General features: G+C 34.8%; 1 protein-coding gene across 19 annotated transcripts in view; it reads left to right on the forward strand.

Moving 5' to 3' along the window:
• Positions 1-19,385, forward strand: part of ERC2 (ELKS/RAB6-interacting/CAST family member 2) — a 904,872-nt gene that overhangs the window by 424,552 nt on the left and 460,935 nt on the right. For 16 of the 19 annotated variants that reach the window (XR_007404126.1, XR_007404127.1, XM_049097733.1 and 13 more), the window contains 3 exons: positions 3,320-3,460; positions 7,245-7,385; positions 11,384-11,419. Coding sequence is in view for 17 of the 19 variants with exons in the window: in XM_049097733.1 (XP_048953690.1) it covers positions 3,320-3,460; positions 7,245-7,385; positions 11,384-11,419 (318 nt within the window). In the remaining 2 variants the exon portion in view is untranslated. The remainder of the gene's footprint in view (positions 1-3,319; positions 3,461-7,244; positions 7,386-11,383; positions 11,420-19,385) is intronic. The other 3 variants (XM_049097736.1, XM_025456239.3, XM_025456245.3) reach the window with 1 other exon arrangement.

Here is a 19,385-nt window from a genome sequence, read left to right on the forward strand (position 1 = left end):
GGAGCTTCTTAAAATGTAGTTTCCTGGGTCCCATTTCCTAGTGATTCTGATTCAATTGCTTCGTGATGGGGCCAAGGAACCTGTGATTTTTAAAAGCATGCCCAATGATTGATGAAAGTGGTCAGATGACCACACTTTGAGAAATACCAAACCTATGCTCTTCCATTTTAAAGATGGGAACTGGCCTTAATGAGGTGAAATGACTTGCCCAGAAATGAACATTTTGGACAGATATAGCACCATTCCCCATTTCTGGGTTCTAGGTGGATGTCATGGATAGACCATGGTGCATGTTAACTTCTCAACCCAATGATCCAGGAAGCCACTTCTAATCTGTCTAAGTTGGCCCTTTGTTGGGACTTTGTTGCCTCCCCTGGACTATCCCAAGAAGGCTACTCAGCTCACTGGTGATGGAATGGGACTGAAATTCAAACCTTCTGATAATTGTATAATTGTGCTTTTGACAACAACATAATTACCATTAATGGCCCTTCCCTCACAAGTTCCAGTTTTATCCACATTTAATTGAACAGATCCCCTGGAACAAGATATGGTACAAAAATTAAAATGATTAATTAAAAATCATGGACTCACAAGAACATCTAATTACTTGCTGTCATTTGGTTGATGAATAGAACCTATTAGGTACTATTCACCATTCCACTTGAATTATGACCTTCTGGGGAGTGTGTTATTCCTTTTAGTTTCTAGGAATATATATACATATTCACAGTGCAAAAAAATAATGCCACTTAGCAAGTCAAGATTGAGTATGACTTAGTTCTAGGATCGACACACAGAAGCTCAAGAGATGGAACCCGCAGTATTTATAAAACTGGTCTCGCCAAGCCTTTCTGTAGCCACATAGCAGATAAGCAGTTGAGAAAGGCAGATAGCAGTGCCGGAGGCCACTGTAATTCAGTTCCCACTCAGTGATAAAGCACAAATAGATTAGACCTGTGCAGAGCCAGATGAGTGCACAAGAAACACTTGCCAATGCAAATAAGACTAAAACAAGAACACATTGTTGGAATTTCTGCAAGTTAGTTGTTAATCAAGTAGATCATGGCATATTAGGGCCTTTTAACACATGTTTTTGACATCTGGCCCTGCGTGGCCGACAGTTAAATTAGTTTTGTGATTGACAGAGAAATATTTTGTAGTACTGAATCATCAATAACACTTAAAAACATTATAGTGCTTGCTGATTTTTTTTGTCATCGACACCCAGTCAATAGTACAAGTGCTTAGAGTGAATCAGCCTACTTACCAAATGATTCTGGCACCTTCTGGATGTTAACACACATACTTAATTTTATTTCCCTTCTTTTGAAGCTAAGGCAATGCCTATGTTGAATTCTTATTCCTTCCTTCAGCCTTTGTAATTGCCTGTTGTATGCCAGACAGTTTGCCCAGCCCAGGTTAAAAGAGTCACAGGATTTGAGTGCTGCCCTTTGGAAAGCTAGGCTGGGAGGATGGACATGCAGTAAAACCATATGAAGGGGCTGAGTGGGAATAAATGCCACATGATCCAGCCAGAGCAATTCCTGGGAAGTTTCCAAATAGTGAGGTGACATAGTCAGTTTGGGACTTAAAAAAAAAAAAAAAGTCACTCCAACAGCTCATGTGATGGAAGTGATGGCATGGAGAGGGCCTGGTGGGTGATGTTTTTGCAATGAGTACAGGCATAAAGCAATAAGGGCTCAGTTGCTAAAATTTGTAAAAACCCTTGAGAGACTTCCTGTGCACTGAGGCCATTTTCTCCTTTTATAGATGGCATAATCATCCAATCACCAGTGTCATGGACAGAGTCAAATAGGACTATAACTAGAATTAAGAAGAAACAAATGTGGGCAATTAGTAGACTGATTTGTTCTGTTTCCACCTCCACTGTTGTAATACTATACTTCATTTTAAAGTGTTTTTAACTAATTGCAAAACAATAACGATATTTCTTTTTTTCCTTGAAAGCATTAGATACATAAATTATTGTCATTGGAGTAGAACATTTGCTTCCCTGGGGGATCTTAAATCACAGGCTAAGTGTTCAAACTAACTTCCCTCTGCATCACATACTGTTTTACATTGTCTTATGTATCAGGCCTTATCTCATACTACATCCTTAAGAGTAGTTATTGCACCAGTAATTTTAATATCGCCATCTGAAGGGAAGTTCAGATATGTGTTGGGAAATTTAAAACAAATTTTATAAATATAACCCAAAATTTACCCCACTGGAATTTTGCTTAAAAAGAAAAGGGCTTTTATTTTGATACTGGTAAGGTTCCACATTTTTGGAAAACATGTCTACCAGAGTAGTGTTTTCATTTTAGCATGTAAGTCAAGGGCAGCAAGGTTCTCAGATCTCCTTAGGTGGCACCATGCATATGTTTATGGCAGTGTGGTCTCATGAATATGACTAAGACTCAGAGAGCCTCAGGGATGCTAGGGTGTGCCTTTGGTTTATGCACTAGGTCACCTTGGATGAGTTAGCTGGTCTCTGGACCTGGGTTTCCTACTATAATGTTACTAGTAGCACTGGTTCAGAGCTTGGAGTTGTGTTGAGGTATAGATGGAGAAGGGCACATTGTAGTGCCTAGCATGTAGTAAGCTCTCAGTAAAGGAAAACTGCTATTTGAACTTTGTCAAATTCAAGCACTCTTTTGGAGTCTCTACTGATTCCCAAGAACTCATTGAAAGAATATGGAGGAAAATGAAAATCTCCAGGCACATTAGAAAATCACTTATCCAATGAGCTCATTCTTTATTTTGTTTCAATTTTCATTGTGTGTTCAGACCTAAGTCCTAGAGGGCTTATTAGGTCTTGCACCACTTAGATCCCCTTTCTAGCCAGAGAAGAGTCTTCATAAACCAAGGAAGTTTCTTTGATATCGAATGGGAAAGCCAAGCAAAGAGGGTTGAACCAAAAGGTTAGTTCTACTTCTTCTACTTTCCATTAAAGGCTTTATTAAGTCCAGATTCTTGGTGCCTAAACCTCCCCCTTCTGGAACTGCTTTTGGAATTTTCCAAGTACTACCATGAACCAAGAACAGCCTCAGAGCTTGAACATTTAGGTCCCTTGCAACACTGTGATGATAACTTTTATTAGTACGCCAAAAGCCATATTGATTGTCTTTCCCAAATGCTATAATGGGAAAGGACTCTCTTCACAAACCCAAGTTTGACTATCTTGCATGTGTTGACTTGTGTAGAGCATTTCTTACATTTATTGCCTCCCATTTCCTTTTGTATCATGCCTTGGCACACACACTGATGGTTTCTCACTTTTTTTTTTTTTTTTTTGATGATTGCCTCACAGGAGAGAATAATTGAGCGTTTGAAAGAACAGCGGGAGAGAGATGATCGGGAAAGACTAGAAGAGATAGAATCTTTCCGAAAAGAGAACAAAGATCTGAAAGAGAAGGTCAATGCTTTACAAGCTGAACTGACTGAAAAAGAGGTGAGTCTTGGAAGAACAAATGGACCACACTGATAGTCCTATTTATGGGAGCCTCAAGAGACTAGAGAGTGAGCTTCAGGGGCAGTGTGAAGGCTTTCCCCAAAGCCTTTCCTTGGCAAAGCTGAGTTCAAAGGAAAATATTTACTGTAACTCCCCTCATCAGAATGCCCTATGCTGTCGTCTCTACTCTAATTGCATATGATGCAGCTCCTTGAAAGTTTTCTTGATGTCTTTCACATTTGTGTGGCTTAGAGGATTCTGTATTTTTTCAATGTCCCATGATCTTTTGCTTGGGATAACAACAATATCAATAATAGTAATAACATCGCCACTTCCTGAGGGCCTGTTATATGCTAATAATCCCTTCTGTTGGGTGCTTTACATTCATCTGTGTTTCTCAACCAGATCACTCAATACTTCCAGGTTTGAGGATATGGTACCATACAGGACACAAAGTATAGGTTAAATTTGTCTTCTGGAATATTGATTTTACATTATGATAAATAATTTAAAACAATATTTTCATGCTAGAGCAAACATGGATGCAGAATACAAATCCTACATGCATTTTTAAAGTAAAACAATATACTTTAAAGAAATTTCTTGCTTGGGGGTTATGGAAAGGATGGATTGGGCTATACTCCCCACGATCTGAGAGATACCTGTAACTCCTTTAGTTTACTTCGGGATACTTTGATGGAGAAGTTTGAGAAGCAGCAACGCATATTATTTTGTTCAATCTCCAAAACTCTGAGATATGTGTTATTGTCTACAACTGGCCCCTTCGTACATATTTTTGTCCATAGGAAATGTTCATCTCCTTTAGGCTGTTACAGATTTTTTCCTCCTATTGGGCTGTATCACTGCATTGTTGTTCATTTTCCAGTTCCAGATTATTACCTCAACCCTTGGGTTTTAATTTGTATAGAATAATTCTATACAAATTAAAGCACTGTCATTCTATACAAATGAGGAATCCAAGAGGGGGAGAATAATAGAAACAAAATGCATATTCCCTAAAATGTAAGCACACTATTTTTTTTTACAGAGGAGATTATTTCTTTGATATGAAACTAAGGAATGTAAATCTTCTTCCTACAATTTTGCTGTTAACTCTAACTTGGGGGATCTATAATTACTGTAGTTGGTATGTGACAGAAGGCATGATTTGACCTTATTTGCAATTTGAATAACTGATTGCAAGTGTTTTTCATGGATTTGACCTTAAAACCTATCTGTCTGTCTGTCTGTCTGTCTGTCTATCTATCCATCTACACTTGAAATGCGATATTGATGGCATTGTGGAGCATAGCTTTAAATGAAAATAATTTTGTAAACAATGCCTACATTATATGATTTCAGACAGGCATTTCAGCAAACATTTATTGTTCCTGTATAGTAATATGTCTGCTCTGCTGTTGGGATGGGAGTGTCAGTCAAGGTTCTACCGGAAAAACAGAACTATATTAAGAAATTTAACCATATTAAGAAATTTATTGCAAGGAATTGGTTTACATAGGGGGTACTGGCTAGGCAAGTCTGAAGTTCATAGGGTAGGCCATCAGGAAGGGCAGGCTGGAAACACTCCAGACAGGAATGATATAGTAGTCCACAGGTGGATTTCTTCCTTCTCAGGGAAACCTCAGTCCTGCTCTTAAGGCCTTTCAACTGATAGCATCAGGCCCACCCAGATTTGGAGAATAATATCCTTTAAAATCAACTGGTGGTAGGTGTTAGTTACATCTACAAAATACCTCAAGAGCAACACTAGATTAGTATTTGATTGAATAACTGGGGACTATAGCCTAGCTAAGTTGACACATAAAGCTATCAGACCTGGCTATTTATTTATCTATTTTCTTTCTTTCTTTCTTTCTTTCTTTCTTTCTTTCTTTCTTTCTTTCTTTCTTTCTTTTTCTTTCTTTTGGTATTTTTTTTTTATTGGAGTTCAATTTGCCAACATACAACATAACATCCAGTGCTCATCCCGTGAAGTCCCCCCTCAGTGCCCGTCACCCAGTCACCCTGTCCCCCCACCCACCTCCTCTTCCACCACCTCTTGTTTGTTTCCCAGAGTTAGGAGTCTCTCATGTTCTATCACCCTCACTGATATTTCCCACTCATTTTCTCTCCTTTCCCCTTTAATCCCTTTCACTATTTTTTTATATTCCCTGGATGAATGAGACCATATAATGTTTGTCCTCCTCCGATTGACTTACTTCACTCAGCATAATAGCCTCCAGTTCTATCCATGTTGAAGCAAATGGTGGGTATTCATTGTTCCTAATAGCTGAGTAATATTCCATTGTATATGTAGACCACATCTTCTTTATCCATTCATCTTTCAATGGATGCTAAGTCTCCTTCCACAGTTTGGCTATTGTGGACATTGCTGCTATAAACATTGGGGTGCAGGTGTCTCAGTCTTTCATTGCATTTGTGTCTTTGGGGTAAATCCCCAGCAGTGCAATTGCTGGAGACCTGGCAATTTAAAATGTACAAAGAAAAACAACATATAATTGTTGTCAGCTTATAATTTAGTTGGGGTGATAATCACCTTCGTCATGACAAAAACGCCTGGATTGTAAGGTCCTTTATTATTTCTGTGGGAATGGTATGATAAAGAGCATTGAAACTGGAGTCGGAGTTCTGGGTTTGAGACCTGTATCTTCCTTTAGTAGGTCAGGAACCTTGGAGAAGACAGTTCATGTGAACCTCAGTTTCTTGACCTGAAAAATGAGAGTGGCTACCCTATCCTTCAGAGGGTTATTAAGAGCTGGGTAGTTTGCTGCGTGATAGTGATATTATCTTCATCAATAAGGTTATTTCAGGGCCCAGGAAGTAGCCCAGACACATATCAGTTAATATCATCTACTGAGTGGCCACTGTGCTTAGTGTCTTTCTAGGTGCTGCAAATGGATATAAAGGAAACTTAAAAGGTCTGATTTTGGGTATTACCTGAATATTTTAGTTACATTGTTAGATGTTGCTAATCAGTTCATATTTGATGATAGACATTGCTTTCCTAGCTAAGCAAAATTCTGTTTCATGATATATACATAGATTTAGTTCCTTGTTTTTTGAAATTCAGGCTATCCAGGAGAGCTCTTGGTTTCTGAGCATGATTGATAAGTGGAACAATTTAGGCAAACCCATGTCTGAGTTGGGAAGATTCATTATATCTGTTGAATTTGGATTTACAAAGGACTGGGATGTAAAATCTACTCTAAATTTTAAAATAACTTTGTCCTTTATTAACTAAATAGAAGAAATAACTAAAATAGAAGATATTTAAAAAAATCATTGGTTATTTTTATGTTAAAGACATGGAATTTGATAAAAACTTAACAGGATGCTTCTTTTATACTTGGTTTGCCCTTTGGGGAGAAAGCATTAAAGTCAGTATTTTCTTTCATATTTGTCTTAGAGTCTGCACGACTTGACAGCAATAAATGTAAATGGAAGGTTCAGGGTATCTGTTTTGTCATGACATGCAAAGACCACCTTGGGACTTACATCATTAGCATGACTTTGAGATGTGAAACATGCATTTACTGACCACACTATTTGGTCACATTTGATTCTACTGCAATTAGATCCTGCTCAGTTCTGCAAACTGGCCAATTTTAATTTCCTGGCCAGAGCCTGCTATTGTTACCTTAGTAAGACTATATTTACCCTTTCTGTCTAATGCATACTTTATTACTACGCAGAGAATCAGTGTATTCAAATTGAAGACAGTAGAAATTGCAGTGTTTTACTTACTAGTATTCTTTCTTTTCAGTCTAGTTTAATTGACCTCAAGGAACATGCATCTTCATTAGCCTCAGCAGGGCTGAAAAGGGACTCCAAATTAAAATCTCTAGAAATAGCCATTGAACAAAAGAAAGAAGAATGTAGCAAATTGGAAGCACAGTTGAAAAAGGTAAGTGAAGTCCAAGAAAAAAATGCTCATTTTACAATGAATTTATAAAATGGAAAAGGAAGAGATATTTTGCAGAGAAACAAACCCCTTATCTTTTGCTGTCTGCTCATAAGAGAATTAGGCACTCTTAACTTATGAAGTCTGCATCGAATTGGCCAGTGAACCTGAAAAAATATCTTAGGTTTCCTGTCTGAAAAAAACTTGCAAAATAGATGAAAATAGTAGTGGAAGTAAAAAAATATAAAAATAAGCTGTTATTCTCTGGGTAAATCTCAACTATTAAAAAAAAACGAATGAAACTATAACAAATCAAAGAATCCGGAGTCCCATTATATATTGATAAACTTTTACTACGTAAAGACGTAGGTCACTTTTTGTATTGGAACTTTGTAAAAGTTTACCTGAGAATACTAAATTTCTAGAAGTCCACCCTAGTAGTTGAGGAAGTCCCTAGAATATCTGTGGGATGACTATTTATACTTAACCAAAATATAACCTTAATGTCTTAGAAAGCTTGTTGAATGTAGAAGACTTTGGAAAAGAAAACAGGATCTTTACATTGCAGCATTAACATGTTTTTTCTGAACTGGACATTTTTGTGGAGTACATTTCCAGTCATGCATCGTTCCTTCGACTTTTTCCCTGTGTTGTTTGGTACGTCTGCACTCATTGTTCACATAAAACTCATAACTTTATGAGTTTAAGCATTTTGTTTCCCTTTGACAACTTATAAACTTATTCAAAAGAGGTGATAAAAATTTAAATAACCAAGCAAAGCATATAATAAAATTTGACTATAATTTATAGCAAACTAGAACGAGGATTTATTTGCTAAAGTTATGAAAATATATGATGTAGATGATAGGGATGTTAAAGCATCATATCTGTGGAGAAATTATTCTGAATATTTAAAAATTGAATATACTATTTTGTAAGAAACAATATATAACTGAAATGTGATCATACTCTGTTCACTTTACCAAGGAATTTTAGGAAATTGTCCTGAGAAATTTCATACCTTTAAAGTTTCCTTACTAAAAAAGATAGACATCAAATCCCTCTACAGCAAAACAGCAAGAAAATCTCTGTATTGTAAAATCTACCTTCCCATCCACTCAGCATCTAACTTATTTCAAGCAATCTCTAGTTAAGCAGAAATCTTAAAAAAATAAGTAAAAGAATTTAAATTGCCCATTTGAGGATGCTTAAGTGGCAATTGACTTGGCTATTTACACATTGGGTGTATGATAATACATTCTTGACACATATATGAATGGATTCTGTAATATGTTATACATGCATGTATGTATCAAGAAATGAACCTAGGAAAGGTACTTTTAATTTAATGAACAGTTTTGTGATCACAAGGCAGGCTCTAAAATAATTGTGAGAGAATTTCATTGACTCGTTTTGCATTAGCTTACCTCAGTTGTATTGTGCTGAATCCTGAAGGAGGATCTCAATTAGACTTGGCCATGAAAGATACCTTCATCAACTCTGTGTAGCCACTTATGTAGCTGAGGTCACCACCTATATTATTTCTGCAGATACATGCTTGACATACTTCCTTTTAGTGTATATCACCTATGGAATTTGCGATCCTCTAGTAATTAGAAGGAAGAGATTCACATATTGACACAGTTTCCATGTATATAACTTGAATAGTTTAATAAGTGAATGTCTATGCATTTCAATTTAATTTCTTTCAGTGTAGCTCTGACTTGCCCAAAGAATCACTCAGGGTATGTGTTTTCCTTAAACTCTCAGGTATATATTGTGTGCTAAAATTCACAAAGGAAATCCTGTAAATATTTTAGCATTATTTCCGACAATATTTTAACATTTTACCACATCACCAGGACTAAAGTAACAAATATGGTTGTCTTGCTGTAAAGGACCTGTTTAATTTATGAATAGATAACTTATTTCTAAGTATATAAATAATGTGTTGGATTATACTATCTCCTAAGTGAATAGTACAGTGAGATTAAATAAGGTAATTATAATTTAAATATTTTCATACCTAACCTGCAGATGCTATTTTGTTATTTTTGGCTCTCTAGCATCAACGAAATTCAAAAGTTTAAAATACTTTTTCTAGTAGTCTTTAATTTCTGCTAATAAATAGTTCTGTAAAAACCTCAAGTACCCATCACCTTAAAAAGAATTGAGATCTACATGAAATATTTGAAAGTATAGGCCAGCAGTATGTGAATATACATATAAACACATCATTTACTCATGGAAAAATAAGCAGCTATAAAAGCTTAAGGAGTGTCTGGGCCTCCTTTTAAATAAAAGGGTATGTGACTTGTGAATAAAATATAAAGGGTTACTAAATGAAAGCTGAAAACATAATAGTTTTATTATGTCATAAATAAACCATGAATTCCCAATGGAATTTTGCTCAAGATTTGTGTGCGTCCATGTATTTTTGCCATAAAATGTACACAACATCATAGATGTGTTTAACTGAACAGAAATCTTGTTTGCCAGTGATAATGGAATCCAAATTGTGATTTAAATTTATTTTTGCCTTATGAACAATTCTTGACATTGGTAAGGTGAGTTTTTACATAAATGTTTGTGGAGAACATTCACATGCCTAGTTACTTTTAACCCTTTACTGTTAAGTCGGCAAATACTTCATTATGAAAAATGGTTACAGGCAGAAAAGGAACTGTTCCTTACACATTACATCTCCCATCTTAACAACAATGCCATCAGATATCCACATGTGAGGAAAGTTTTACTGATACTAGTGAGGTTGATAAAATGATGTAATGCACAACAAGTTATGAGTGTGCTTTACAAATTAGCTCATTTATTAATCTTAAACATCAAAGGGGTTGAGAAGAACCTCTTTAGTGACATGTGGATAATTTTGTCTTTTAAAAGAATATGTGATGTTCAGTGTATAGAAGTAAGTTTACCTTATCTGACTAGGAATCAGTTGAGAAGCAACAAACCAAAATGTTATGATTTGGTAATTTTCCAATTAATATCATCTTTGAGGAGAGTGGGTTTTTTTAACCATGGTAAAATTGTCATTTTAGTTCATCAAAGTTGAACAAATGAAAAATTCAGGCTCTTCAAAGGCACATGTCTCAGCTTATAGCAAAGTGAAAGTTCCTATAGTATTTTACCTTCGGCCCCTTGACGTTGACCCCCAAGTGAATGATGTAGGTATTTAAGAAATAGCATCTGTGAGTGATATGTAAGATAATAATCACTACATTTAAATCCACAAAAATTTAAATCTTCTATACAAAATAGACTGAAGAGCTTTATAAATTCAAAAGCACTTGGAACATAATAAGATAGTCATGAAAATTACATTTTTATTAATTATGAACTAACAATTGAAGCTGGTAATGGGCAGTGGATAATACTGTATTTTGGTTCCCTTATTCTTCTTGCTGACTTAATTTTTTTCTTCTTCCATTAACTGTTAATCCTGTAATGTCTTGCTTACTGATATTTTGCTATTGCTAACCTGCTGTTTGCTGATCTATATTTTCCTAAACTTAGATTGAATAGAAACTTCAGGCTTGTGTTAATATAAAAGAAGAGCTATAAATTCAATGATAAGATTTAATTAATCTTTTATTATTACTATCTTTGAAGTTCAGGTAATAAATTGCAGGCTTGGCCAAAAGTACTTCTTCTGATTCATTGCTAGAGGCCGGCACTTCATGTATCATCAAAAGTAGACAGCTTTCTTTATTTCATGGGTTATTTAACTTGAGAAAGGGAAAGTAACACAAACCTTAAATTTCTTATTCCAGCTATTCTTTTTTAGGAGCCAAAGTCAACATTTCTATTTCCCTAGAGCCTCTCACTTTCACTGTGGAATGTTTAGAAACTGAAATTTCTTCTTTTTTAACAACCAGTTCGTCTGTGCAAATGCACTGGATTTGTTGAGCTAATACTGTTTTTCTGGATCTTTCCTTCTTTCCCTGTCTGTGCTTCAATGCCTCCCCAACTTTGCAATGTAGCAAGCTGAGCAGTTGTTCAATCAGATGTACAACCCAGTAAGTCATTTCTGAAAGTTCCCGCTGTAACATATCAAAGCATGAGGATCTATTGATCACATGTCACGGTGTGCCATACATGGGAGATTTCAAAAATATTTATGAGTCTCTTCCCATTTCCTTTCTGTCAAAGGAAATGACCTGTGCAAAGGCCACTGCCATTTCTTTTGAATGTGAAATTTAAAAATGAAGAACTTAAGAAAATATGGCCAGCACTGATATTACCTCCTTCTTAACTTCAACCCTAAGGCTATAGAAAAGTGGAGGTCAGCTGCAGATCTAGGCTCATGGAACTCTTTCTTAGATCCTTTTAACTCAGAATTACCTATGTGAAAAGGGATAGCATTTGTAAAATAGCAAGCAACTCGATGTAAATTACATCCAAATGATAGAAGTTAAAATAGGCTTAGGTTTAAAAATAGGGCTATGCTCTTTGAGATTGGTAAATGCCTAACATTATTGTGGGTTTTGTAAGAGTTAAAAACATGTCATTTGGCTGAGGACAAACTAAAATATAGCCTCCTAATAACAGATAGTAACAATTTTGATTATAGCTTAATGGTACACAAAACAGGTAACTAGTAAAAATACATGTAAAATGGCTGGCCCAGATGCCACCACTGATTTTTTTATCCTAATGACAGGTGTGCATTTATATGAAGCAGTTTATTTGTTTCTTTAACTTATTAAAGAAGAAAGACCTTTTTGTTTTGTCAACTCAACTGGCTTAACTGGGTGAAATATTACCTAACGGTGACCAGAATTTGTCATTTGGCAGATGTGATCTCTGCTATCATGCATTCTAATTACCTCCTATTTATGAATTCCCATCATGGGAAAATGGAATAGCATAGATAAAGGAAGCAATTTAGGCAACAACTTTTTGTTAAGCTGCTATTCCAGGATACATACAGCATGATACACACTGCTTGGATATATTTAATTAGATTCAACCTCCACCCCCCATTCTTTAAAACAAATTTTATTTTTGCAAACAGAATTTCTCAATTTCCTTTTGGTGCATCTTTATTAACCTCTTTCCCCAAATATGATTTTTAGCAGAGCAAGAAAAATAATCCATATTTCCTATCTCTTAATATTTGAATGGGATTGTTATTTATTATTATTTTGGTTTTTTATATGGGGGGGAGGGAAGGGCCGAGGGAGAGAGAGAATCCTAAGTGGGCTCCAAGCCCAGCACATGAGCTGGATGTGGGGCCGGATCTCACAACTTCAAGATCATGACCTGAGCTGAAATCAAGAGTCAAATGCTTAACTGCTTAACTGACTGAGGCACCCAGGCCCCTTGAATGGAAATATTAATAAGCAGGCTCCAGACAATGGGTAGATAAAGAAAGACAAGACTGGAATATCTTTAAGCTTGAAAATTGACCCTGGGAAAAATGAGTATTTTCTTTAGGTCATTTTTAAAAGATGTAAAATAATCCCACAGAAATTGTTTCACATTTACTAGTTAAGGCCAGGAAGAAAATCTTAGGTATGTCACATTTTGGGTGTGTTCAGGATAACTGGGGTGGGCTTTTTTCCTGTAGCAGCAAAGAGTTATTAGAACCATGATAGGATTTTCGCATCCCTGTCAGAATAGGTAGGACTGAAGAAATGGCTCTGTTAACTCTGAGACCATTTCTAGGAATATTGATGATACGGCACTTATTAGACTTTTCAACCACAGTGGCAAGCCCCCAGGAAGCAAAAGCAAACTTTTCTCCTTGAATTAATTAAGCTAACCCATTGGTTTGGCATCCTGGGAGTATAGCCAGCCTCTCATTACTGTAACTCTCCCTGTGTGCAGATATTCTCAGGGTCCAGTTCTTTTTTGGACTGATAGGGATGTAGCATGATGGATTTTCTATTCTTAACAGTCTTTTAAAAATAATTGTGTTATTCTGGTTATAAAAATAACATATGGTCACAGTGGAGAATTTGCAAAAGTATGGAAGTATAAGAGAAAATAAAATGACAGGGTATCTCCTGGCACAAAGATAATCATTAGGAGCATTTGGGTGGTTCTTTACAAAGACATCTTTTTGTAATTCTTGTTCTGCCCTTTCTTCCTTTCTCTAGTTTTCCTTTCTCCTCTGTCCCTCCAGTCCCACTTTCTTCCTTTTTTCCTTCTATTTCCTTTCTTTTTTCTCTCATTTAATACTCTTATTTTCTTTTCACCAAACTATGTCAATGTTTATTAAATTGTATATCCTGTTTTTGTAACATATCATCAACGTTTTCTCCAGTAACTAATTATTCTTCCAAAACACTATCTTACTGATTGTGTGATATTTTACTCTATTTACTCATTCCCCAAATATTGCTCATCTCTGCCCCCCTTTTGTTTTTTGCCTGTATATAATGTTCAGAAAAACATCATCCCGTATTAATCTCCCTACATTTCTGTGTTCTTCATGGAATAAATTTCTGGCCAATGATTTTTAAAAGCTCCTAATAGTTCTCACTTGTTGAATTTTAGAGACGTTCTACCATGACACTTTTCTTCCAGCACTGGATAAAGGCAACCTTTCCGCCACACCCTGACCAACACCAAGAATTGTCATTTTTTTATAACTTGGATAAATGCATAGCTGGATTTTATTTTTGGTCATTTTTACTTTGTTTTCTTTAATCACTAGGGTGGTTGAGCTTAGGGTGGTTGAGGTTTTTAAAACATTTATTAGCTGTTTGTTTTTTTCTTCTGTGAATTGTTTCTTTTGGTCATGTAAACACTTGTTTTTGAGTTTACTGTTTCATCCACTGTTTGTGTGAGCCATTCTATGCTTTTATAGAAACTTTGTCAGATTTGTGACAATATTTTTAAAAGATTTTATTTATTTATTTATTTATTTATTTATTTATTTATTTATTTGAGAGATAGGGCAAGAGAGTGAGCACAAGAGAGAGGAAGGACAGAGGGAGAAGCAAGCTCCTTACTGAGCAGGGAGCCTGACTCAGGGCTCCATCCCGGGACCTTGGCAGGGATCATGACCTGAGCCAAAGGCAGATGCTTCACCGACTGCGCCACCCAGGCACCCCTCACTTAAATTTTTTTTTTTTTAATTTTTTAATTTATTTATGATAGTCACAGAGAGAGAGAGAGGCAGAGACACAGGCAGAGGGAGAAGCAGGCTCCATGCACCAGGAGCCTGACGTGGGATTCGATCCCGGGTCTCCAGGATTGTGCCCTGGGCCAAAGGCTGGCGCTAAACCGCTGCGCCACCAGGGATCCCTTAAATTTTTTAAATAAATAAAACTATAACTATTTTTAGGTTTTTTGACCTGTGATTCCCTTTAGAGTTTTCTCATTTTCTTTATGCTCAGAAGTCATTCTCTGATTTCAAGAATAGACATTTACATTTAAAACATTTTTAATGTTACCTTTTATATCAGCTTAACTCATTTATCAGTCTTTAGTATATTTTGATTCATGTTGAGAGGTGAAGTTTTAACATTATATATTTTTAAATGATCAACTAATTATCCCAGCACCATTTATCAAATAATTCTTTAACCACTGTTCTTCATATTATTTCATCAGATACTAAGTTCTCATCTGGATGAATGTCTTAGTTTCTGAGCTGTTCAGTTTTATCAATGTCTGTTATTTGTTGGGTCAGAATTTTAATTACTGTGGTTTATAATATTTTAAAGTATCTAGTGAAACAAATTCCACCCGAATTCTGCTTTTCATTTTTTTATTTTGTTTTGTCTTGTTTTAGTGTTCTTAGCCTTTAATTTTCTATTATTCCAAGTAAACTTAAGGATCACCGAGTCAACTGAAAAGCACAACTGTTTGTGATTTTAATTTAAATTATACTCAGCCTATAAATAATTTTAGAATGATATCTTTCCAATATTATTTCTTCCAATTCATGAACTTGATACAACTTTTATTTATTTTATAAATATTTTACAGTAGAGGTTTAACATTATCCTATTATAGGCCTGGGATATTTCAAGGGTAGTTCTAAGCATTACTAGATAGATAGATAGATAGATAGATAGATAGATAGATAGATAGATAGATATAGCTTTATCTGTATAGATATCTATAGACTTTCAAGTTACTTAAAAATTTATGTAAGATCAATTTTTGGTGAATGCTGTATTTCTTCTTTAATTTTCTTTCTTTTTTTTTTTTTTTCTTCTTTAATTTTCTAACCAGTTATTGGAACCTAGGAAATTTCTTTTATTATTGTATGTTTATTTTGAAAAAGACCACCCTATAAATTTTGGTGAACTATAACTTAATTGTTTTTGTTAAATAAGATCATTTTACAGTCAGTTCTGTGTCCATAAATCTATACTAAATCAGAGTAAATAAAGATTCAACTTCGAAGTTTTCCTGGGAACATTTTTTTCCTGGAGTAGAAATAAACCTACTTTTGAAAGTCTTTTACTTTAGTCACCTACTAAGTGATGCTGTAATGCCATTTCTTAGGAATCTAAAATTTTGTCTTTGTATCCTTATTATTTTTTATAATAATAACCTTTCTGCAGCTTAACTACCAGTTTCTACTCCCGGAGGAGTTTTGTCTTGTCATATAAACACTATGTAGGTTATCTTCAATTGAATTCTTTTTCTTTCTTAGTTCTTAGTTCCAAACAAATAATATTTTTTTTTCATTAGGCTCAAATACCTTCTTTGCTGTAGCCCTAGTAGTTATTATGCCTAGAGATGGTATCCAGAGGTCTCTTATAAATTTTTAATAAAACTTTAGAGCTTCTGAGTCCTAAATTTAGTGCATTGTATATCCTTGTTGCAAGGCAAATGATGGATTTGGAGGCACTGAGGGCAACTTGGTGACTGGCTAGGGCATACTTGAGACCACTCTGATGTATTTCCACACATGTGAGTTTCCTCCCTTGCCTGATCACTCATTGAAATCCTGTCTTTTCTGCAAACGCATCTTTTGCAGGGCTCACATTTTATGTAACAGTTTATAAGAAAAAGACCGAGCATTTTTCCAGTCTAGAGAAAGAAGAAAATCTTGTTAATGTTCAGTGAGGTCTTCCTGATATATAGGTCATCATAGGACTTTGCAGTCCCAAGGACATGGCGGACTGTATTATAAATGCTTTCACAGTCAGTTTAGGGACAGTGGTTTATTTTTGTGACTATTTACGAAAATTATTTGATTCACTCATAGACTAGTTCCCCCCAACACAATAGAAAATTAAAACTATTTAAGAGATAATTCACAGCATGTACATAGCATATATAAACACACACGCACACACAAACACATATACACAGCATACTCGCTCTAGGCTTTCAAATATCTAAAGAACTCAAGTAATATTTATAATAATTAAGATTTGAAGTCACATGTTTTATTTCAGAACATCCAGATAATTAGTTCATTTCTTTATTTTGCTAATTTTTGAAAAGTCCATAGTTAAAAACGATTACATTATAATTGTATTTTTGTTTATATGGTCTTAAAAACTGTTAAGCATACAGTTGGTTCTCTTAATTTTGTATATGTGTGATATAAGAAAAATTATTTTGAACATTTGTTCATTTATTTAAAATATTCTCTTTGTTCCATCTATGAAAAAAGTTTCATTTTGAATAGTTGTTAGAATATGAAAATTGTGAGTATTCCGATTTACTTAGCCAAAATTATAAAAGAATAGTTTCCTTTAGAACTAAGTAGTGTAAGATTCAAAGACATATCATTATTAGATTTTGAATGTATTATTTAGGCTCAGCTTTTATATTTGGTATTAATTAATTGGACTTAAAATATAAATTTCATAATATATTGAAGTTCTATAATCACCCTTAAAACCTTTATTTTAAAAAGTAAGGCTTATTTATAACAGAATTATGTGAAGGTTGGAACTTCTTTTAGAAGACTGAAGTAAAATACGATGTTTAAGTAGTTTATATGCCCTTTTCTGTTGCTTAGATATGAAAAGAATGTTTAAACCCCCCAAAGTACTGCAATCAAGAATCATATTTTCACTGGGCATAAATTTAACAAATTATTGCTGAAACTCATAAGTAGCAGGGAAGAAAAATCATCAGACTCATTAGTTAGTGTTCTGCTTGTGCTTTATGATCATGACTAATCATTTGTTTATTTTGAAAGAAATGATTTTTTAAAAATTGTTAAGCCCCATTTCAAAGAAAGAATGCTATATAATATTATAATTGAATATTCCCTGCCCAGTTTTGCAGCAGGTTTCTGGGCCAAAGTTAATGCTTTCCTTTCTAGGCACTCAGAAAGATGAACTAGAATTTTACTGAAAATAATCAACATCCAACCTTTACCAAAGAAATATTAATAAACTTGGGATTTTTCATATCGATACTATCAATCTCTGGTTTGGCTTAAGGCACTTTTTGCTCTTAACTTTAATTTAAGTATAATATTAACCTGAATCTTTGCCTTATTTCCTGAAATAGTTCTAAATTCTATAATTTAAATAGCCACTAGGTATTGTTATGTTCTCTTTGTCCTAAGTCATGACCAGATTTCTTGTTTGTGCTTGATTCAGACTTTCAAAGTCAGTTCACATCAAAATTCCAAGGCGTGCCCACATCAGTGAGGCTCCAAAGTTGTTTTGATTATTTCCATTTGTGGGGAAATTTCCTTACATGTGGAAATGTAGGAAAACATAATTGGGGGACCCTCAAAACTTACTGATCTAATATGCAATACAGACTTTTCTGAAATATATTTTCCCCAGTTTTCTGTGTTCCTGAGAGATGTTTGAGAGCTGCTCTAAAAGTGATCAGAAATATGTTGAAACAGAACCAAATACTTGAATTTCCCTTTAAACTGACTGGTTTAATCAGCAAAATTAAATCTCTACTTTAAGAAAAGAATGCTAATCAATATTTTTTTGGTTTTGATGACTGGAGATGTCTTTGAAAGTGACAATGTTCTTCCCTATATTTATGATAAATAGCTTCTAAAACCATGAAATCCACACCAATTTGCATTTTAAAGAGCTAGATTCCTGACAAATGAAGAGAGGGGACAGAGTTGATGTGCCTTAGAATGAAATGGGCTGTCACTTCCTGACCTTTGGGAGAATTAATTTCAAATTGACAGATCCACAAGGGAAAATAATTACTGTGCATTTTTAGTTTAAACCTTGAATGGGTCAGAATGCTGTGATAGGAATTTATTAGATAATGATCATTCAAATATATTTATTATTTTTCTCTGTAGTGTCTAAAGTATATTAGGTCCAATTCTGTTACCTACTTTTAATCCCCATCAGTAGCTACCATTCTAGCTTAAAGAATCCATGTTATAATTAGAAAAGGCAAGAGCATTGCTAAATGCAAATAAAGTGCTTCCTTCACTTCATTTTTAGAGTAGGCTCTGGCCTTATAACTTGGAAGGAAGCACTTCTTTATAAGCTCAAGTTCCTCCTGTATTTCTTTAGCATACTATAATCCTCATGTCTGTATATCATAGTATAACACACTTATGCTACACTGGTTAACAATTTTAGTCCATCAGCTGAAAAGTTATGACTGAAGCTGAATAGAGGTGGTTACTTGCTGTATCTTTTATGAACTCTGTGGAGACTTTTGCCCTCACAACTCAGGTTGATCTGGGACTAAGCAGCTATCAGTCATGGGAAACTCCTCTCCCTTGAGTCTTCTTCGCATGGACCCTAGTGATGACCCAGAAGCAACTGTTACTCATCCATCTCTATATGATTCTTTCTTAAAGCTTTCTATTGACTTTAAATTTTTTAAATGGTATCTATTTGCATTTTTTTCTATTTGCATCTTTATTTAATAACCCTTCAAAGAATTGTGACCTATCATTGATATGGAGATGGATTTAACTCCAAGGTATTCTTGTGGTTGCTTATTTCTTTTAAAAGGAAGAGTCATTAGCACCTACAAGTATTATCTAACTGATATCAGGCTAACTGTAAACTTGACTATGATCTGTTTTAATAACATGATCTAACTTTAATATCA

The sequence above is a fragment of the Canis lupus genome, chromosome 20 (assembly GCF_003254725.2).
Source record: "Canis lupus dingo isolate Sandy chromosome 20, ASM325472v2, whole genome shotgun sequence".
Classification (NCBI taxonomy): domain Eukaryota; kingdom Metazoa; phylum Chordata; class Mammalia; order Carnivora; family Canidae; genus Canis; species Canis lupus.